Source organism: Urocitellus parryii, chromosome 7 (assembly GCF_045843805.1).
Source record: "Urocitellus parryii isolate mUroPar1 chromosome 7, mUroPar1.hap1, whole genome shotgun sequence".
NCBI classification, from domain to species: Eukaryota; Metazoa; Chordata; class Mammalia; order Rodentia; family Sciuridae; genus Urocitellus; species Urocitellus parryii.
The window spans coordinates 57,755,461-57,778,792 of NC_135537.1; the positions used below are offsets into that span (position 1 = coordinate 57,755,461).

Below are 23,332 nucleotides of genomic sequence, written 5' to 3' on the forward strand. Positions count from 1 at the left end.
AGGCAAAAGTCATTAATCAGTTCAAAAAGAAACTGAGTCGCCCGTGTATCTAGTTTCCTTTTGTGGGTATTATTACACAACAGTGCCTCGCTGAGTAACTTGCAATGTTGAGTGCCTTAGCCCTAACATCCTCTTCATGCCACGCTCCATAAAAGCAGTAGAGGGTGAACTTAATTTAGCTGTTTCGGCCTTCTTGGAAAGGTGCCTATATCTAACCACAGGAAAGCAAGTAAAAAGGAAAGGCTGTTCGAAAGAATGCAAGATGAGGGCATTCAGAGACGGGGTGGCAAAGCCCGGGGGTGTGGGGCGGGGATGGGAAATATGGTTCCTAAATTGAGCATCAAAGCGCCAGGACTTTCCGTGAGTGAGCTCAAAATCTACAAACCCAGGAGACTAGACTTGGGGGCGGAGAACGGCTCCTAGAGTGGGAGTGGGGGTGTGGCTAGTTTTCAGTAAACACACAGCGATACCGGGAAAAAAGGAAATGAAGCTAGCGGATTAAGCGAGCCGTTGAGATGCTCGTCAACACGCCCTGCAACTTTTCAAAAGGCAGCTGCTGCTTCATTAAGAGCACGATTTTATTAGCATGGGAAACCCACTCCCACGTCTCAATCTCCGTCGCACTATCTTCCACTTCCAAGAGTACCCACAAACCAGAGGCAAACAAAACCTCTACCACTACCGAAATCCTAACGTGCAGCACAAGAAACTACAAGTTCCAGGATGCACCGCTGCCTGGGGCCAAACACCAACAACAGCAACCCTCCAGAAAAACTACAAGTCCCAAGGTGCAGTTCTGCCTAAGATTCCCGAGAGCCTATGCAGAAATTGGATTAGGTTGGCGCGGCATGCTGGGAATCCAAAATATCTAGAATCGGACTGGTGGAGATTTGCCAGTGACGTCTCTTTGAAGGGCCTGAGTTATTGAAGGGGAAGGGAAGGGACGCTACGTACTTCCTGCAGACCCGTGGGCGAAGGACGGCGTCTCAAGCCTCACCAGGTACTAATCTCCCGCCCGTCGCAGAAAGCGGCATTGACCCGGCGGAAGTAATTCCTTCGACTGCCCCGGAACCCACTGGGGCAGGCAGCTGGGGGTGGGGGGGTGGCCCTGGAGTAGGTAGGGGCTGTGGCGGTACGAGGGGACTCGGCTGCGGTGGCTGCGAGGCTGACGAGTGAGTGTCGGGTTGGGGCGGGAACTGAGCTGCGGGTACGCGTGGAGAGTGAGGGAGGCTGGAACTGGGTGGTTTCACAGTCCCACTTCTCACCCCTTCCCATCTGGGCGGGGAAGGAACGGAAGCTCTTAACCTCCCGGGCCTCCCCAGCTCTTGGTTTGGGGGAGGGGAGAGGAGGTTGGCGGGACCTTTACTGGCGCCCCTCGGTGGGCTTGGAAAGATGTTGAAGAAGGGGAGGCTGCCGGCGAGATTGGGCCTTCGCTGGGCTGAGCGCGGGGAGGGTGGAGTTAGGAGTATGGCATCCCTCTCGTCTTTTTCTTTTTTCTTTAATCATGTGCGTTCAGTTCGTTCTTGTCTTGAAGTCAGTCTCTAGTCCAGGAGTGGGTCCTCACTCTTCCAGCAGCGGGACCCCGAAAAAAGTTTACCTTCCAGGCAACTTCTTGGATGATCTCTGCCTGACTTGGTTGGTTGGGGTTTTCGTGCATCTACATCCATTCTTGACTGAAAGAAGGTATCAAATATAGTGTCCAATTGGTTTCTTACTGAAATCTCTTTAGTAGCATTTAACTGTGGAATTTGGGTCATTTAGTGTGAACATTTCTATTGAGCATCTCTTTCAGTGTAGAAAGTAACTGAACTCTTTAGTCTTTTTTTAAATATACGTTTATTTATTTATATGCGGTTCTCAGGATCGAACCCAGTGCCTCACACATGTGCTCCACCACTGAGCCACAACCCCAACCCAATCTTTAGTCTTTGTAAAAAGCAAACAAACAAAAACTTGTTTTTAAAGTTCCAAATTTGCTTTTTGATCTCCAGTTATTTCCTTTTTCCTTTTTAAGTGGCCTAAAATGACAAATATCTAATCTCACCTACGTTATAATCATGTGAAAAATCACAGTTCACATGTGTTTAAAAATTATTGTTATATAATAATTATGTGTATTAGTAGGTTTCACTGTGACATACTTGTACGTGTACATAACATGATTTGGTTAATTTCGTTTCCCAGTACCTCTCTTTGCCCTGCCTTTTTCCTCCTGGTGGTCCTTGTCCTCTGTCTTACTGGTCTCCTTTCTATTTTTACCAAATTCCTTTTTTTCCCTCTAATATCTATGATATAACATAACAGCTCTTGACTTTCTTGAGTCTGTTTAGTTTGCTTAACGTGATGTTCTGAAATTCCATCCATTTATCAGCAAATGACATAATTTACTTATTTTTTAAAGCTAAATAAAACTCCATGATGTGTATGCAGAGACTATATGCCACATTTTCTTTATCCATTCATCTGTTGAGCCTGGTTACTGTGAGTTGCACTCCTATTGCTATAAACATAGGTATGCATGTATTGCTTTAGTTGACTTTAATTCTTTTGGATAAAAACCAAGAAGTCACAAGTGGATTTATTCTTTCTAGAGATATAATGGCAAGGAAACAGCTGTGATTCTTCCCATCATGGATATTTGTTGTGATGATTCAAGGATTCTACTTCATTTTTATCTTGGGTTGATTTATGTATTTATTTTTATTTAATTTTTTGCAGTTTGGGGGATGGAACCCAGGGTTTTCCATGTGCTTGGCAAGTGCTCTGCTACACCGCCAGCTTCCTATTTAAATTTTTAAAAACTGTTTTTTGTTAAATGTGAAGGTTTAGCCAAGTGTGGTGGCACATACTTATAATCCCAGCATCTTAGGAGACTGAGGCAAGAGAATTGCAAGTTTGAGGCTAGCCTCTACAACTTAGTGAGGCCCTGCCTTAAATGATAAAGGGGTTTGTGGTGGCAGACACAGTGGCACATACCTATAATCCCAGCAACTCCAGAGCCTGAGTTAGGAGTATTATAATTTCAAGGCCAGCTTTGGTAACTTAGGGAGGTCCTAACCAATTTAGTGAGACCCTGTCTCAAAAGATGAAAAGGGCTGGAGATGTAGCTCAGCAGAGAACTCCCAGTTTCAATCTCAGTACCATGGGCATGGGGAGTAAAGTTTTGTCTAATTAAACTATTATTCAAAAAATTACACATTTATTTCAAAAGGAGAGAATCTTTATCACTACTAGATGGTACTTCTGTAAGAAAATTAAGCAGTAGTTGACACCCAGAAATTATAGTCAGTCCCATATATCGAGTTCTAAAGTAATATTAGTTTAGTGCGCTTTTTTTGTATAATTTTCAAATGCTGCAAATTAAATTTATGCTCTTATGTGTTTATGCATTTCAGCTAACCTGCCATCCTAAATGATTTATTGTTCCATTTTATATAAGGTCAGACATAGCTCATCCAGTGGTGCCTCAAATTTTAAAAAATATTTATTGAGAATCTACTATTATTGTCACTGTTTCAGGCCTGCCCTCAAAGAACTTGAGAAAAGAGAGTATATGTGTAAGTAATCAAATAATAGTTTCAGGTAGTGCTTAAAGGAAATATATCAAGGTTAGGGGTTAGTGTAACTGGGATGGGAATGTCTAATTTTGATAGACTAATCAGGGAAGACCTCTCTGAGGAGTTGATGTTTTAGCTGTCTTAAGGAAGACTTAAAGGAAGAATTTTTCAGACAGCAGCAACTGCAAATGCAAAGACCTTGAGATGTGAATAAACTTGACCTATTCAAAGAATACTAAGAAGATCAAGGTGAGTGGAACATAGTAAAGGAGAAGTAGTGCAAGATGAGGTGAGAGAAGTTAACAAGAAATAAATAAGATTGGGGCCTTATAGTCCTCTTTCTATCTTTAATGAGAAGTCAGCATTAGAGGGTTTTGGCAGGAAAGTGATACTGATTTATGCTTGAGATGGTAGTTTGCTGGGTGGAGAACAGACCAGCTGGGAAGAAAATGGGGAAACAATCTCATGAGTAGGCTTTGTAGTATTCTATTTGAGATATGGTAGCTTCAACTAGAGGTATGGAGTTAGAAATAAATGAGAAATGGTCTGATTTGGAATGTAATTTGAAGCTGGAGTAAAATCAGTTCACCCTGGGACAAGAGGAAAAAAAAAAACTGAATGATCATATGTTTTGCCTGATCATCTTTTGAGTACCATTTACCAAAATGGGGAAGACTAGAAAGGGACCATGGTTTCTGAGAGAAGTCTCAGGAGTTCTATATGGGACTTGTTGAGTTTGAATATTAAGATAGCTGAGAATATGTGAGAAGGCATGTTAGAGGTTCATAACTTGCACTCAACAGAGAAGCCAGTCTAGGAAGTTAATCTGGAAATCCTGTTTTATAGGTGATATTTAAATCTGTGTACTGGAATGTAATGACATCAAGCGAATGTAAATAGAGAATAAGGCAGAAAACTACAAGTGATAAAAGTAAAAAAAAAACAGGAGAGTATAGCATTAGCAGCACTAAGGGAAAAAATATCTCAAGGAAGGGAGTAGGCAGTTATGTAAAGTTGCAACAAATAAGGTGAGGATTAAAAATTGGCCACGTGACCATGCAAAGTTTGATATGATGAGACTCTTGAGCAACTTGATAGGCCAAAAGTCAGATTGGAGTGGGTTTAGGAGTGGATGGCAGCCTAGGGGTATAGTTTAGTGGTAGAGCACATTTTCCAGGCCCTGGGTTCAGTCCCCAGAACCAAATGAAAAAAGTGGATGGTGGGTTGGAGGGCGTGAGGATGTGAATAATGACAAGAGCAAGTCCTTAGGGGAAAAGGTATAGGACTCAGTGCTTAATGGAAGAGCTGACTGTGGACAAGATCTGTATTTTTTATTCAGCTTTTGAAACAAAAACATGAATAGTATATGGTGTGTAGATGCAGGTAAGTTGTAGGTAGGAAGATAAGGAATTGAAGTGATTTATTTCAGTGTATTTTTAGCCCATCATTCTAAAGGTTCTTCTAAATGATTTTATAATGTACAGAATCTATGATTAGATGTACACAATATGTTGGAAATAAATGCTCATACTTTTTGCAAACTGAAACAAAGGAATCTGGAGATGTTTAAAAAGGTGATTAGGCAGATTACAGGGTGAGGCAAACACTCAGAGGGAACATGCAGTGCTCTGTAAATTCTGTATTGTAGCTGGGCTCACACACGCCTGTAATCTCAGCAGCTTGGGAGGTTGAGGCAAGAGAATCAAGAGTTCAAAGCGAGGCTCTAAGCAATTCAATGAGACCTTGTCTCTAATAAAATACAAAATAGGGCTGGGGATGTGACTCAATGGTTGAGTTCAATCCCCAGTACCCTCTCACCCCCACCTGCCCCCCCCTCCAAAAAAAATCTGTTGTGTGGGGATAAATGCTTAATAAAGATGGGAAATTGAGTTATAGGCAGTTGTAAGGGCAAGGGGAACTTAAGATGGACTCAGGCATTAAAATGGTAGCACTAGAAGGGACTTGTTGACACACACATCTAGTTTATTTCCTTCATTTGGGAGACAAGAATCAGAAATCCTGTCTCTTAACCTAATATGGTCTCAAGATAGAAATTAAGGGTTTAGGATTCTTTTGCTTCTTATCCATGAACCTCTAGGACTGAGGGATTTAAGATTAAGAACTAGAAATGGTTGTTACATTTTTTAACAGTTGAACAAAAATTCAAAGAAAATTTTTATAACTCATAATAAAAATTATGTGAAATTCAAAATTCTCTGCCGTAAATAAAACTTTGTGGAAACACAACCATACTCATTTGTTTACATCTGTCTTGCTGCTTTTGCCTTCTACTCACAGAGTTGGAGTAGTTGTAACAGAGAGCTTATGACTTGGCCTGCTAAGTATAAAATATTTACTTATCTGTCCCCTTACAGAAAAAGATTGCTATCTCCCACACTAAAATGTAATTTCCAGACTGGGAAATAAATAAAATAACGTGTCTTTATTTTTGTCCACAGATTATCTGAAGCATCTAGAAGAGAGTGTGTGTGTCTATACACATATATACATACGTGTTCATATGTAGATAGGCATAGATGAGTGAGCGTCTGGTTTGGAAATAATCATAGAAGTTAGTGTTTCGATGTGTTTGCTCTGTGCTAGGCACCATTCTAAGTGCTTTTTACATAAACTCATTCTTTAAGGCTCTGGGGTAGACTCTGTATTCCCATGTTATAGAAACTTAGGCACAAAAAGGTTATATAATTTCCCCCAAGGTGACATAGCTAGGAATCTGCAAAGGTCAATTGTGTTTAAGCACTATTTTATGTGGAGGGCTAAAATCAAGTCTTCAGGGATGATAGAAAACAATACTAGAATGGTTAGGTAGGAGAAATGAAAGAGGATAGTGTTACAAAGGACTATGTATCTTCCCCTGTGTTCTTAAATTAGGCATTAAAAATCTGTATCTCAGCCTGTGTTCCTTATCAGTCACTCTTTTGTTTCATAAGACCCAACTCCCCAATCTCTGACCTCTTTTCCTACATTCTCTCCTTGACTCACTTCTCTGGCCAAACTGGTGTCTTGGTGTTCTCTTCTTTCAAAGATTCATTCTTTCAGGCCTCAGATAACCATATCTTACTCCCTACTTTGTACAGGTCTCTGTCAAGTGTTGGTGAAGCCTGTCTTTACCACCCTGAATGCAATACCAGCCTCATCTCCTCTCTGCCCATTCCCTACTTACCTTACCCTGCTTTACTTTTCCCCATAGCTCTTCTTCTATCTCACACGTTATTTTAATCTTCTGTCCCCACCTTTCTTTCCATGAGATTCTTCTGTTAATGTTTTTCTCTGTGTCCCCAATGCCTAGGATAGCACTTGGCATGCTAACCCTCAATAACTATTTGTTGAAGGAGCTGGGTGTGGTGGTGCATGCCTATAATCCTAGTGACCCAAGAGGCTAAGGCAGGAGGATCCCAAACCTGAGACCAGGCTCAACAACTTAGACCCTGTCTCTAAAAATAAAAATAAAAAGGGCTGGAAAATAGCTCAGGGATAAAGGACCTCTGGCGCAATCTCCTGTACCACTAAAAAGTCCTGGTGGGAGGAATAGAATTTAGTGGTAGAAAGTGAAAAGCACTTAGAATGGTCCCTAGCATGCATGAGGTCCTGGGTTCCATATCCAGCAAAAAAAAGAAAAGGAAAGGAAAGGGGAAAAAATTTCAATAAGTTGAATAAGCATTTGTATGAGCCTAAGAACCCTTAAATATGAGTCCAGGAGGATTCATCTTTGACACCCAGGCCAGTATTTGAGCTATTCTGTACCATAAAAGTTCCCAGGCCCTATCTACCCCACCCAACTCACCTGTATGATCTGGGGTCACATTAATGAGTCTTAATTTGGAATCAAACATAAAAGTTATATCAGGCATCACAGATGAAGATAGAGTGGAGACCTAGCAATGTTTTCTGTGATAGGTTAGTGTCACCTTATACTGAGCTGTGGAAAATTCTAACGTATATGTTTAGACACTGAAGGTCCTAGGGGAGAATCCAGATAAGGGTAAATATTCGAGAGTTTATTTTCCAGTTCTCAGGAAACAAAACAGTATAAACCCTGAGTCGTTGTAGAACAAACTTGTTCATCTTTAGCTCAATAGAATGATTTCTTATCCTTCGAATTATGAGTTGTAATAGGTTAAATGGAAAATGTTTGGAGCCTGCTTCAAAGATCTTTAACAATGGTAAGTACTAATTAGTAATTAAAGGTAACTGATATCTAGTTATTAAGGTAGAAAATTCTAAGGTACAGTTTTAGTCAACCTCGGACAACTTAACCCAGACATCTCTGCAATGGTGTATTATTATTAAATGTTCATACCAACCAATGTTCTTTAAGCTGAGATGGAATAATTTAAGTCTACAGAGTGGCACTGTGGGGATCTAAACATGCAGCCACCTGGTCTCCCTTAACTAAGGGCAGAAGAGTGGACCCAGGCGAGCGCAGGAGTGGGGATCCAATTTATGCTATAAGGTTTCAGTAAGAAATCCTCTAGCCTGGCATGGTGGCACACACCTAAATCCAGGCTACTGGGGAGACTGAGGCAGGAGGATTGCAAGTTCAAGGCTAGCCTGGGCAATTTAGTGTCTTAAAATAAAAAGGGCTGGGGAGATAGCTCAGTGGTAGAACACTTCTGGGTTCAATCCCCAATATAGCAAAAAGAAAATAATATCTGTTGAAGGAATGAATTTGTAAACTGGTTTCCAACAACACTGAGTTATGCTGTTTGCCCTCCATCCAAGCTGTTTGACTTTGCTCATTACTCTGCCTGGATCATTCTCCCCTTACAGTCTAGCCTGATAAAAACATCTTCATCCATTGAGACTCATCAAAAGCTATTTTCCTTTTATGGCTGTTCACTTAACAAATTTTCTATTGCAGCCTTGTACCTCAGAATTACTTGCTTTGAAACAAACTCCCCATCCTCCTCTGGTAGAATCTACATTTCTATTAAATCTGGGGTAATGTCAGTATGTCTTTGGAAAGGTTAATCAGACAGAAAACCTTCCTGGATTGAAGACATCTTTGGAGTTAAGAGACTGCAGCTTCAGGGGCTGGAGTCGGGGCTCAGTGGTAGAGCGCTTGCCTAGCACATGTGAGGCACTGGGTTCAATTCCCAGCACCACATAAAAATGAACAAATAAAGGTATTGTGTCCGCCTACTAAAAAATTTAAAAACAGGGAGAGAGAGACTGCAACTTCAGTGGGCTAGGTGGCCCACGCCTGTAATCCCTGTAGCTCAGGAGGCTGAGACAGGTGGATCTTGAGTTCAAAGCCAGCCTCAGCAATGGCGAGGCTCTAAGCAAATCAGTGAGACCCTGTCTCAAAAAAAAAAAATACAAAATTAGGGCTGGAGATATAGCTCAGTGGTCGAGTGCCCCTGAGTTCAATCCCCCATAACCCTCCCACCCCCTCCCCCCAAAAGAGATACAACTTCAGAAAAGCCATCAATAATTTTTTTAAACTTTTACTTTCACCTTATATTTTTTAAATTGAGGTATAATGTACATATAGGGAAATGCTCATTTTCTCCCAGTTTGTGAGTTTGCTTTTTGATTTCTTCATGGCTTGTGGGTTTCTTGTTTTGTTTATTTCTATTTTTTGTTTTTTTTAATGGGTGTTTTTGCTATTTTTTTTTAAAGAATCCAGTTTTTAAAATTTGTGCTTTCTGTATCTTATGAGAAATCTTTGCCTACGTGAATATTATGAAAATGCTCTGTTTTCTTCTAGTAGCTTTATTATTTTGCCTTTTACATTTAGCTCTGTGAAATATCTCAGATAGATTTTTATGTGTGGGGAGAATAACAGTTCTTTTTTTTTTTTTTAAAGAGAGAGAGAATTTTAATATTTATATTTTAGTTTTCGGCGGACACAACATCTTTGTTTGTATGTGGTGTTGAGGATCGAACCCAAGCCGCACGCATGCCGGGCGGGCACGCTACCGCTTGAGCCACATCCCCAGCCCCCATAACAGTTCTTTTCCAGATTGCTATCTAGTTGTTCCTGAATCATATGTTGAAGAGATTTTCCTTTCTAGCTATGTTTTTGTTTGTTTGTTTGTTTGTTTTTGTTTTTTCCTATACATATGCTTTGATTTACTTACTGGTATAAGGATTCAGAAAAGCCATACTTATTTTTGCCATTTGCAATTTGCTATTGAAACAGATGTAACCCACCAAAACATAGATAATTAGTGACCATCACATCATTCACATCATATCTAAGGACTACTTAACATGACTGTGTCTGTTATAGGGTTCACACTTTGCTTCTTTTTATTTTTTGAGACTGATCTTGCTCAGTTGCTGAGGCTGGCCTCAAACTTGTGATCCTCTTGCTTCAGTCTCCTGAGTGAGTGGAATTGCAAGCGTGTGACTCCAGATCTTTACATTCTTACATCAAGTTAAGAATCATCAGGTCAACCATTTATCAGCTTTTCATTGCTGTGACAAAATACCTAAAAAAAAAATCAACTTTAAAGGAGGAAAATTTTATTGTGGCTCATGGTTTCAGTCTGCTGTCATTTGTCCCCATCTCTCTGGGCCTGTTTTGAGGCAGTGCATCATGGCAAAGGAGTGGTAAAGCATTGCTGCTCACCTCATGGCATCCAAGACCAGGGGAGAGAGCAAGAGAGGAGCTAAAGACAAGCCCAAACTTAATGAAAAGCCATCTCCAAAAGTGTCCACAACCTCCCAATAGTGCCACCAACTGGGGAATCAAAGCATTAAGGACAAATGAGCTTTTGTGGGGCATTTAAAAAAATCAATTTTAAGTCATAGATGAAATACATGAATAGATACTCCGTTTAGAAGAATATTTCAGACAAGCCTACATTCTCTATTGGCTATGTCTCTCTTTACCAGTCTTTATGCCAGTGATAAGGATTATTATCAGTTTAGAGAATATCTTTCAAGACCTTTTTCTAGTCATATACACTTTAGAGCATGTATTCACACATTCTTTTTTTTTTAAGAGAGAGAATTTTAATATTTATTTTTTTAATTTTCGGCGGATACAACATCTTTCTTTTTTATGTGGCGCTGAGGATCAAACCCGTGCTGCACGCATGCCAGGCGAGCGTGCTACTGCTTGAGCCACGTCCCCAGCCCCAACACATTCTTATTTATCTGCAAATTAGAAGATTAGAAGGTGAGAAGCCACTTCTGTTACCTAAGAGACATTAAACTGTATTTATCATTCTAACATACCTTTTAAAAAGTCAGTGGTTTATTTTGTGGGCCTTTTGTGGCATATGTAGACTTTTACCTTATTCACAGCCCCACAATATTTCAAACTATGGGTATAATATTTTCATTTAGCTCATTCCCTAATTGATGAACCTTTTAAAGCATTTTAGTTTCTCATGTGTACATATTGTGGTAACTATTCTCCTTGCCTTTGCACACAGTGCTAGTGTTTCTGTAATGTAAATGCCAAGATAAATTCCACAAAGTTTTTTAATTGATACTATTGATGCTTTCCAAGACTGTATAGCCATTTCTTTAGTGTTATCCATCCCTGCCTCCTCCACTCAATTTTAGATGGTTTTAAAAGTAAACTTTGCATTTTTTTGTGATTAGTATTGGAACCAAGCAATTTTTCTTATTTATTTATTTTGTGGTGGTGCTGGGGATTGGACCTAGGGTTTTACACATGCTAGGCAAGCAAGTGCTTTACCACTGTGATACATCCCCACGCCTAACCTCCATCTTTAACCTGTTCAGTTCATATTCCCAGAACTCAGCTTAGTTATCCAACAAATATTCAAACTGAATTTTTTTTCCTCTCCAAACTTACATTTCTACAAGTAATTCACGGGTCACAAACTTAATTACGCTTCACATATTTTTAAATTCTCTCTAAGAATTAGGAAATTTTAATTCTTAATGTTGATTTAGTCTTTTCTCTGTTAGTGACAGTGAACCTTTTCCTCCCTTCTTAATCTCTGTTGTATAAATGGTAAAACTGATTTACTATATTAAGTCTGTAGAGAAACTGTTGCTACCCAAAGGGCTTCTAAGATGACTGCATGGTTGCTTAGCTACTGCTAGTTAAATAAACATTTTAGATGTTTTACTCTGGAAATTGTCCAGATAGAAAAGTTGAAACTTGAAATTCTTGTACTTCAAGTCTTTCTAGAATTTTTTTCTTTTTAAAAGAAGGATTACAAAGTACTGTAAAAAGAAGAAAATGACATTGATGAATATTTTAATTGCCTATTATTATAACATGGCATAGTACTATTTTTAAAGCTTAGAGAACTACCTAAGGATTTATATCAGCAGCTCTCAAGAGAAGTAGAAAATAAGTTTAACTGGAGCCAGCATTTTTTATCTTGGAGGTGTAGAACAATGGAAGAGAAGTAGAATATGAGGAATATGAGCTGTGGAGTCAAACTTACCAAGGTTTAAATCTTGTTGCTTAAGTTGTAGAAGTCTTTGGTAAGTGGTAGCCTCTTCATTGTTTCCCGGTCTCTAAATTAAGAACAATAATTCTGTAGAAGAGCTGTTATTTAAATAAGATACTGTCTGTAAAGCATTTATTGCAATCTTTACCAATTTTTAAAGATCCACAATTTGTTGGTTAAAATATAATATGCCAGTTTTGCCCTTTTTCTCTGTTTTAGCTCACATTAAAACTAGTGCTTTAAATGTGTTCCTGTTTAGAGTGTTCAAGGCTAAGGTAGGTTTGATTGGGGGGGGTTAAGGTCTTACAATGTAGTCAAAGCTGGCCTCAGACTCCTGGGTTCAAGTGATTCTTCTGCCTCAACCCCCCTAGTAACTAGTACAACAGACATATGCTCCCACCATCAGCTCAAGAGATTTGATTTCTACCACTATGTCACTATGGGAGCAAATCACTCAAGCTTTCTGAACATCTTCTTTCCTAAACTGAGGGATTTGATTGGATATCTCCCAAGTTCTTATACTAAAATGTCATGTTTCATTTTCTTGATTCCTTAAGGCTAGAATTAAAATATTGCTCAGTAAGTTCTTAGAATATGTGTGTGTACATGCATGCATGTGCTAGGGATCAAACCCAGGGCCTTATGGCATTCTAGGTAAGCACTCTGCCACTGAGCCACAAACCCAGCTCCAGGATATGCTATTTTCCTATTGGTGACAAATAATATTTGTATAAAAAAGACCCTTTCAAGAAATGCTGTCATGTTGTTAAAATACAAATTATTGGGCTGCGGGTGTAGCTCAGTGGTAAGGTACTTTTCTAATATGTGTGGGGCCCTGGGTTCACTTCCCAGTACCACAAAGTATAAATTACTTGAAGGGCAGGTGCTGGGATACGGACCTTTCTTTTTCTTTTTCTTTTCTTTTTTTTTTTTTTTTTTTTAGGAATCTGTTGTTTTGGAAATATTAAGATTTTTCAAATTATATATATTTTAGAGGGGGTGGGTACTGGGGATTGAACTCCGGGGCCCTCAACCACTGAGCCACATCCCTAGCCCTATTTTGAATTTTATTTAGAGACAGAGTCTCACTGAGTTGCTTAGTGCCTCAGCCTCCCGAGCCGCTGGGATTACAAGCATGTGCCACCATGCCCAGCTTCAAACTGTATATTTTTACCATTTTGTTGTTAAATTTCAGATCTTGGGTAGCCTATAAACAGAAAGAATGGAAGACTAAGATTATGTAGATGTACACACTTAATATAAGTAGAAGACAAGTCTTTTTTTTAATATATTTATTTTTAGTTATAGTTTGACACAATACCTTTATTCCATTCATTCATTTTTACGTGTGTTGAGGATCAAATCCAGGGCCACGCATGTGCTAGGCAAATGCTCTACCACTGAGTGACAGCCCCAGACCCCAAGTCTTGTCTTTTTAAATTTTTGTGGAAGCTTCTTCCTATTGGGTATATCATGTTGTCATTCATTGAAACCAATATTTGCTTACTTTCTACCACTATATAGTAAATACAGGATACAGAGCTTCTGGTATCCTTACCGTGTTGAGTAAGGAGTCATTGCCCAGCTGGCACATGGACATGTAAGAAAGCACAAGGTTCAGTATCCAGGGTATTTATTGAGTTCCCAATATGTAGACATGATTGATGGAATCATGACCAAAAAGGTTGAACTCAATCCTCAGCCCCCTCCATCTGAAGTCTTTTTCCAAGGTCCTCAAATTCCTCCAGCCTGAGTCCTCTAGTTAGCTTACAATATTTAGAAGCCTTCCAGTCAATTGGTTAGCATAAAGTAGGTGAATAATGAATAACAAAGACACTGTTATCATTAGGGAAATTTTAAGGGTTTAGAGGCTACTTTCCAGAAAGGAGGGACAATGGCCTGCCAAATCCTTCTGTTCTACAATAGACCCATAGTTTTCTTTAGATTATTGGCTGAGACCTTTACTCAATAATAATAATAATAATAATAAAGAAACACTGCCTTATCTCAGTGTAGCATTTTTCTTTATCATTATGATGCATGTTTGCATTTTAATATGCTGTACTTTTTTGCATGTCTATTAACTCAACATGGCACATATTTTACAACCTCCCCTTAGTACCACCAACCCCCAATTTAGAATGGTTATTTATTATACTTCTATTTTAAATAATCTTCCTACAATTCAGAATCCCCATCTGATCAATTCACAAAGCATTTTGATATCCTTCACTTGGTTGATAGAAGTGTATGTTGGAGTTATGACCCAGGCATAAGAAGGAGAGTCCTTAAACTGTTAACACCAAGAATGTGTTAAATAACAGTGAGCAAAAACATTAATCTTATTGTGGTGTTGTTAAATTTTCAGGAAACTACTCACGTTCCTGTGGAACCAAACTAGAATTTATAAGAACATAATGGGTAAGTTATGTAAAGATAATTTTGTGTTTCAATTAGTAGAAGCTATGTTTTCTTCTCAAAGACAGATCTTCAGAGTCATTGAATGCAAGTAAGAAAATGGTTAGAGTAAACTGAAATTAGTTGTTTAAGTTAAGACTTGTGTTTATTGTATGTTCCTGAAAGGCACATCAGTAACAATATTGTGCCAGATCAAATTGGTAAAATGCAGTGAGTAATTGTACCTTAAGAAATTTGAGGGCTCATGGGGTTGTGGCGTGGCTCAGTGGTAGAGCGCTTAGTGGTAGAATGTTTACCTGGCATATGTGAAGCACTGGGTTGAAAACCCAGCACTGCAAAAAAAAGGAAAAGGAAAAGAAATTTGAAACTTCCCCAATAAATATAAAATGGTTTAACTTGGGGGTGGGAATTAGAAGCATAAATTGAAATAACTGATAGCTTTTTAGTTTTGTTCTTAGACATTGACAATAACTGTTAAAATTCTGTATGCTTGAATAGTCTTATCATTTAGAAGTTATTTACATCTTTATAAGTCCCCCAGATTTTATTACTAAAAATTAATTACACTATCATAGCTTAATCTTTTGCCTCAATTTGCTTTCTCTGCATGTTTGTTTGTGTTTTTCTGTACTCATTTAAGACTTATAAAATAACACTTCACACCTAAACACTTAAGCATTTATCTCCTAATTTAGTCCATATTCGGAATTTCCCAACAGTTTTAGTAGTATTCTTCACAGCAGGTTTGCTTATTTTAATCTATTAATCCAGTCAGGGATCACTTATTGCATTAACTTGTCTCTCTCCTTCTTTTAAACAATTCCCTACTTCTTGAGGGGTGGAGAGAAGGACTTTTCATGACTTTGTTTTGAAGAGTAAGCCAATAGTTTAAAGACTATTCTTCAATTTAAATTTGTCTGTTTCCTTGTGATTATATTCAGAGTAAATATTTTTTGCAGCAATAGGTGATTTTAATATTTATTAATCTTAGTTTTAGGGCTTTCTGAGTTAACTATTAACAAATCGGTAAGTGGATTTTTTAAAGATTTTTTTTTTTAAGATTTTTTTAAAAGTTGTAGATGGACACAATACCTTTATTTTATTTATTTATGTTAGTAACCATAAAAGATAAAAGTTCTGGGATAGTACAGAATTGTAAAAGGTATGTATGTGAGAAAAGATCTTAAGGGGATGTACCAAAAATATGTATGTATGTACCACAAAAAAGTTAAATTGAGTGGACTACTGTGGCTGAAACCAGTGCAGTAGCAATGGGGATAACTGGTAGTATGCATTCTCTGTTTTCATCTCTACTTAAAATTGTTTTTTTTTTCTTTTCTTTTTGCTGTGTATGGGACCAAACCCAGGGCTTTTGAGCATGGAAAGTAGGCACTTTATCACTGAGCTACAACACCCAGTTCCCTCTACTTTGAATTTTTAAAGACTGATTCTGTCTAAATTCATTATGTTAAACCATGCAATAATTTAAATTGGTCAGTAAATGTCTTTAAGATTGTTTGTATGGGGACAGGGGTTGTTGCTCAGTGGTACAGCACTTGCCTCACATGTGTGACGCCCTGGGTTCAATCCTCAGGACCACATATAAATAAACAAATAAAATAAAAGTATTGTGTCCATCTACAACTAAAAATATTTTTTTTAAAAAAGATTGCTTTTATGTATCAGGAATAAAATGCCAAGTAAAAGAAGCCTTAACTTATAGAATTTGGGACTTGGCGTATAAATACTATGCATCTTATTTCTAGAAAAGTATATCAGGAAATAGGGTTAAGTCATTTATTTAATATTTTATCTTTATCTTCACATTTGATTGTGCTGCTTTGGCAACCAAAAAAATTTTTTTTGTCAGTACCTCCTTGAAAAAGATTGGTAAGTTTTCATCTAATATATCCTTTGATCTAGAGTTTATGCTGACAGTGGAAAATATTTAGAGAATGATAAAACAAGGTGTTAAAAACTTTAAAGTTGGAGCTGAGGGTGTGGTTTAGTAGTAGAGTGCCTACCTAGTATGAGCAAGGCCCTGGGTTCAATCCCCAGCACTGAAAAAAAGGAAAAAAAACTTTGAAGTCTCGGTGGCTGTTACCTTCCAGAAATGTTTATTGTCTTGAATTTCTCAAATATTAGCCTTAGTAAAACTGTTTGGTTTTAGTATACTAGTGTGATTCAAGAATCATTTCAATTAAGTTTAAAAAAATAATCATTTTACTACCAACTTTAGATGGAGAAGAGAAAACCTATGGTGGCTGTGAAGGCCCTGATGCCATGTATGTCAAATTGATATCTTCTGATGGTCATGAATTTATTGTAAAAAGAGAACATGCACTAACATCAGGAACAATAAAAGCCATGTTGAGTGGCCCAGGTAAGTAGTTCTTTTCCTCATTGTTTGATAAATGTATTTTTTTAAGTTTAATCAAATGAGTCCTATTTAAAGAAAAAGTCTTCTAATGTTATTTCCTGGTTGTGTTGTATTGGGAAAAAAATTGGTGTGTGCCATTTTCTGTTTTCATTTATTTACCCTATAAATTTCAACAAAAACAAATTGATTACGTGGTAATAGGAAGGTTTGTTTTTTTTTTACATTTAGTTTCCATTGTCAACTTTTTAACTGTAGATTCTAGTGATTTTCTTCTAGTTTGATAGAAAGGTTATTTCTAGAAGTTCAATATCTCCCAGATCTCTATTTTTAACATTTTTTTCTTAAAAATAAATTTAAAATTAAAAAAAATACGTAGTATAGAATTAACTGTTTTAAAGTGTACAGTTCATTGCCATTTACTATGTTCACAATGTTGTGGAGCCTAGTTGCAGAACATTTTCATCACTCTAAAACAAAACCCCATACCCATTAAGCTATCGCTACATATCATTCTTCTCCTCTCACCTTTCCACATCTGACAACCAATATGCTTTCTAATTTTCTTATTCTGGACATTTCATATAAATGTAATCATGCTATGTGACCTTTTGTATCTGGCTTTTTTTCACTTGACATTAATGCTCTCAAGGTAGTATATATGTAATATATAATATATATAATATATAATATATATGTGGTAACATATATATTACTTTAGTCCTTTTTATGGCTGAATAATATTCTATTGTGTGAATATAGAACTTTTAAAAAATCTGTTAGTCTTAGTTGATTGATATTTGGGTTGTTTACACCTTTTGGCTACTATGAATAGTGCTGCCTTAAACATTTGTATGCAGGTCATTTGTTTGAATACTTGGTTTCTGTTCTTTTGCATGTATATATAGGAGTAGAACTGTATGATCATATAGTAATTCTACATTTAACTTTTGGAGGAACTATCAGATTCCTTTCACAGAAGCTGAATCATTTCACATTTCTACCAATAGTATACTAGAGTTCCAGTTTTTATATATCCTGGCCAATATGTATTATTGCCTTTTGGTTATCGGTTTTTCTAGTGAGTATGAAGGGATATTTCACTGTGGTTCTGATTTGCATTCCTTAATAATTAATGATGTTGTATTTTTTTCATATATATCTTCTTTGGAGGAATGTCAATGTCAAACCTTTTTCCCATTTTTGGTGTTGAGTTTTAAGAGTTGTTTGTTTGTTTGTTTGTTTTTAAGTTTTTATTGGTTTTGTTTTGTTCGACCAGGGCCTCTCCACCACCAAGTAGTATCCCCGGTCCCTTTTTATTTATTTTTAAGACAGGGTCTCGATAAGTGCCCAGCCTGGCTTTTAATTGCAATTTTTCTGCCTCAGTCTACCAAGTAGCTGGGATTATAGATGTGCACCACACTCAGCCTGTAAGAGTTGGCTTTTTGTTGGTTTTTGTACCAAGGACTAAACTCGGGGGCACTCCACCACTGAGCCACATCCCTGGCCTTTTTTTTTTCGTATTTTATTTAGAGAGAGTCTCACTGAATTGCTTAATGCCTTGCTTTTTGCTGAGGCTGCCTTTGAACTCTTGATCCTTTTGCCTCAGCCCCTCAAGCTGCTGGGATTACATGTGTGCACCCATGTGCCCAGCTGTTTTGGTTTTCTTTTTTTGTTTGTTTGTTTAGTACCAAGGGTTTAACACAGGGGAACTTTATACAGAGCCATATCCTTGGTCTTTTTTTATTTTTTATTTTGAGATAGGGTCTCATTAAGTTGCTGAGGTTGGCCTCTTAACCTCCTGCATTTGCTGGGATTATAGGCCTATGCCACCATGCCCAGCTTTGTTAGAGTTCTTTATACATTCTTGATATTAGTCCCTTATCTAATACATGATTTGCAAATAAATATTTTGTTCTGTTCCATGGGTTGCTTGCCTGCCTTCCTGCCTTCCCCCTATTTTCTTCTTCCCTCCTTCATTTTCCAGTCTCGCACATGCCAGGCAAGCTTTCTACCACTAAACTCTATCAAATCTTTAGTTTTTTGTTTTGTTTTGTTTTTTGTTGTTTTTTTTTAAATAGTGTCATTTGAAGCATATGTTTTATTTTATTTTGATGAAGTATAATTGTTTGATTTTTGTTTTTATGTCCTTTCTGCAACCATATCCAACAACATGAAGATTTAATTAAGTTAGATTTCCCCTACATTTTCTTCTATGAGTTTTATGAATTCAGCTCTTATAATACTTAGGTTTTTTGTTTTAGATTAATTTTTGTGTATGGTGTTGGGTGAGAGTTAAACTTCATTCTTTTGCATGAGGATATCTACTATCGTGTATTGAAGAAACCATTCTTTTCCCTCTTGAATGTTCTTGGTACCCTTGATAAAAATTGGTTAACCAGAGATGTGCATGTTTATTTCTGGGCTCTCTATTCTGTTTATCTATATGAAAATTGTTTCAGTTGCTTGAATCCCTTATTCCTTATCTATTTTTTTACTATGAAAATTTTAAAGCAAAACCAGAAATGCAATGGTGTAATATACCTCCATGTGCCAAACTTCGGTAATTATTAATATTTTGCCCATCATATCTTGTTTTACCTACTATCCCTATTTTGGGAGTATTTCAAGAAATTCCCTGACATTGTGTCATTTCACTTGCAAACTCTTGTGGCCTTTTTTTGTTTGTTTTTGTGGTTTTTTGTGGTGCAGTACTGGGGTTTGAATCCAGGGCTTCTCACATGCTAAGCATATGCTCTACCACTAAGCTACATCCTTGGGCCCTGCGCGCACCCACCCCCCTTTTTTTTCCCTTTTGGACCAGGTTACACTAAGTTGTACTGGCTGGCCTTGAACTTGTAATCCTCTTCCCCTAGCCTCCTGAGTAGCTGGGATTATGTATGCGCCACCATTCCAGCTATATCACATCTTTTACAAGTCAGGATTGACTGGTGGGTTCCAGGGTTGTCAAGCTGATTCATGCATAAAAATTCCCTAATCTGACTTTCATATAATGGCTTTAGAATTCATTGTGATTATTATTGAGGTTTACTTCATTTGGGATTAAAAATAGTGATTTACTAATTCTGTGATTTCTTCTGCATTTATTAGCTAGAATTTTCCTATAAAAAAAAACTATTCAGTTACCTTGAAATAAAGTCTGTGTGGGAAAAGCAAGATAATTGCTTGGATTTTTTTCATTGTACATAAAATTTTTCATTAATCAATGAATTGATTCTCCTTCACCTTCCAAATAGTATAGTGTTTTGTTCTTATTTTTGAGTTTTGATATATCATTGTGAACTTTTGACTTATTATATTTGATGTTTTCTTTTGGATGTAGGGTGATGAAGCCTTATCATGTTGTCCAGGCTGGCCTCAAACTCCTGGGCCCAAATGATCTCACTAACTCAGCCTCTCAAGAGCTGGGTCTACAGACATGCTACTGTGCCTGGTTCCGTCTTTCTCACTGATGCTAAAATTCCTTCATTTTTGTGCCAGAAAGAGCTACCTCAGTTTGACTTACAATAGTGTTTTGTTGTTTGTTCTATTTTTCAGTGCTCTGGGACTCAATCAAAACCAAGGCGTTGTGTGTGCTAGGCAACCACTTTACCACTGAACCATATCCCAGCCCAGTTCCTATGTCCTTTGGACATGGTGTCCTTAGTCTTAGATAGCTATATTATTTTTTGTAATATTTCCCACGTTTGTCATATACAGTATTTCCCAGTCCTGAATTATGCGCTATTTTCCCCAAGAGCCATTTTTTCTTCAGCTAGAAAATGGTATTTAGGGACCACAGTCTAGCTTTTAGGGGTACTTAATGCTCCTGGGTTGAATCAATTTTAGGCTTCCTACTGGACAATGCTAAGAAATAGTTTAGGGGGTAAGAAATCATAAATGCCAACAAAATTTTATTTTAAAATTATGATGAGAAAGCTTTTGCTTTTGTTAAGCTTTATTTTCTTTAATTTAAAAACACGAGTTTTAATCTTTGAGGGAGCAGGAAAATATTTAGCCCAAAATTAATATTTGTATAAAAAGGAATGAAGTATTGATGCATGCTACAATGGGAACATACATCTAAAACTTGCTCGATGAAAGAAACGAAAAAGGTCACATTATATGTAATGATTTCATTTATATGAAATGTCCAGACTAGGTAAATACAAAGACAGAAAGCAGATTGGTGTTTGCTAGATGTTGGGGGTAATGGGGAATGAATATTTTGAACTAGATGGAGGGTACAGTTGCATAACACTGTGAATGTATAAATGCCACTGAATAGTACACTTTAAGATGTTTGATTTTAAGTTATATGAATTTCACCTTTAAAAAATTATCTGGTATCAAAAAGTTAATATAAGTACCTATTGATAATATATTCAAAAGATGGAATTTAAATTTTTGACACACCAAAATTTATTTTGCTGAGTCCTACTCTTTCTTCTTACCTCACTCCAACCAGTAGACACCTACTGGAAACTTTTTAAAATACTACATTCTCAGAAAATGTATTTTTTTAAATATTTATTTTTTAATTATAGGTGGACATAATATCTTTATTTTATTTTTATGTGGTGCTGAAAATCGAACACAGTGCTTCACTCATGCTAGGCAAGTGCTTTACCTCTGAGCCACGACCCCAGCCCTCAGAAAGTGCATTTTGAGATTTAAATGCTTTTTATATTCAATATACATGATAGTGCAAAATCATTAAAAATCTTGTCCCTATCAGTAAAGACTAAATGGTGTGACTTTCATGTGGCTAAAAATTCTGTAAGGAATGGGACTTGAAAGGTAGCTCAATTGGTGGAGTGCTTACCTGCCATGCACAAAGGTGTTCAGCCCCCAGCACTACCCAAAATTTTTTTTGAGGAATGACTGAAAACTGATAATGAATTATTAGTAAATACAAAGAAAATGATTAGTAAATACAGAGAAGTGTCTTACGAGGAAATCCCATTACATGATCATATTTTTAAAAAAACTAAAAGAGGAAACAATTTTCTTGCCTGAAGATTTTTTTTAGAATATATATTTCTCAGGCTAGAGTGTAGCTCAGTGGTAGAGCATGTGCTTAGCATGCACAAGGCTAAAAAACATCTATCTTATGATTTTATTCTTTATGTGCTCACTCATTACCAAAAGAGCCAAATTAGAAAATCGATGATTTGCCCTGACTTTATTTTTACATGGCAATTCAATACTGCATAGGACTCCTGATGACCTGTAAAGACTTGACTCCTGATTTAGCTTTTTCTTTCTTTTTCCCCCTTCAGTAATCAGACCACCACGATTTTAGGAAAAGCTATTTTAAGTCTCTAACCCATGAGGACAGAATTAGAATCTTAAAATTCAGTCTTATGAATCTCAAAACTCTATCTTTAATAGATTTTTGTTGTTTATATTCAAATCAGAGTTAAATAATTTGATGGCAATTAAGATTTTTTTTATTATTATTCTTTTAATAATTATTAGCTTGCTAGGACTGCCACAACAAAGTACCACAGACTAGATGGCTTAAACAACAGAACTTAATTCTCTGACAATTCTGGAGTATAGAAGTTGAAATTAAATTCTCAGCAGGCAGGGTTGAATTCTCCTAAGACCTCTTTCTTTGCCTTGTTAGATGGTCATCTCCCTATGTCTTTACATGGTCTTCTCTCAGTGTCTGTCTGTGTCCTTATCTCTTGTGAGGATACCAGTTATTGGTTTACCACCAATTTTAATTTAATCACCTCTTTAAAGACCCTATCTCCAAATATATTCACATTCTGAGGTACTAGGAGGTCTAAGACTCCAACATAGGAATTTGAGGGGGAACACTATTCACAGCCCATAACATACACAATCCTTTTGTTTTACAGGTCAGTTTGCCGAAAATGAAACTAATGAGGTCAATTTTAGAGAAATTCCATCTCATGTGCTATCAAAAGTATGCATGTATTTTACCTACAAGGTTCGCTACACTAACAGCTCTACCGAGATTCCCGAATTCCCAATTGCACCTGAAATCGCATTGGAACTACTGATGGCTGCGAACTTCCTAGATTGTTAAATAAAATAAATTATAATAAACTGTTAATTTTTTTTCAGTATTTAATATTTGTAGTTCAGTTAGTAATTTTTTCATATATAGCATGTTGCCTGTATGCAATTGAACTACAAATTTAATTGCAAAGCAGATTTTCTTCTGTTCTTTTGCATAGCAATCAAAGTTAAAATTTGTTTCATACATCAACAAATTAAGGACATTTTCACAAACTGAGAAATAAACAATTATGCCAATTTGTAGGTGGTTTTGTTTATCCTTTGGATGTGACTTTTAAAATTAGAACGATGATACAATAAATGCTGAAATATAGGCATAAACGAACATGTTCTACAGGTAAATAATGGGGCTATGTATTTTTGTTTTTAGTGTTTTTTAAAAAAAAACTTATTCTGATCTATAGCCACTGATAGCATTACTAGAGTTATGCAAATAATTACATAATAAACATGTTTATAACTTAGCCAAAAGTTGATTTTTATAATTCAAAGAATGAGAGTTGAAATTTCTTATGTGT

General features: G+C 36.9%; 1 protein-coding gene across 3 annotated transcripts; it reads left to right on the plus strand.

The window, feature by feature from the left end:
* Nucleotides 1-869: 869 nt before the first annotated feature.
* On the plus strand, nt 870-23,055 carry Eloc (elongin C). 3 transcript variants are annotated; one of them, XM_077800480.1, is made up of 5 exons: nt 1,103-1,172; nt 10,604-10,707; nt 14,334-14,386; nt 16,623-16,766; nt 22,631-23,055. In XM_077800480.1, exons 3-5 carry the CDS (start codon nt 14,383-14,385, stop codon nt 22,819-22,821), a joined length of 339 nt encoding a protein of 112 aa, XP_077656606.1. In that variant the 5' UTR covers nt 1,103-1,172; nt 10,604-10,707; nt 14,334-14,382; the 3' UTR covers nt 22,822-23,055. The 3 variants fall into 3 exon arrangements, with proteins under 3 accessions (XP_026253091.1, XP_026253089.1, XP_077656606.1); XM_026397306.2 differs by lacking the exons at nt 1,103-1,172; nt 10,604-10,707 and adding an exon at nt 870-1,000; XM_026397304.2 differs by lacking the exon at nt 10,604-10,707 and having other exon boundaries at nt 1,080-1,172.
* Nucleotides 23,056-23,332: the final 277 nt, after the last annotated feature.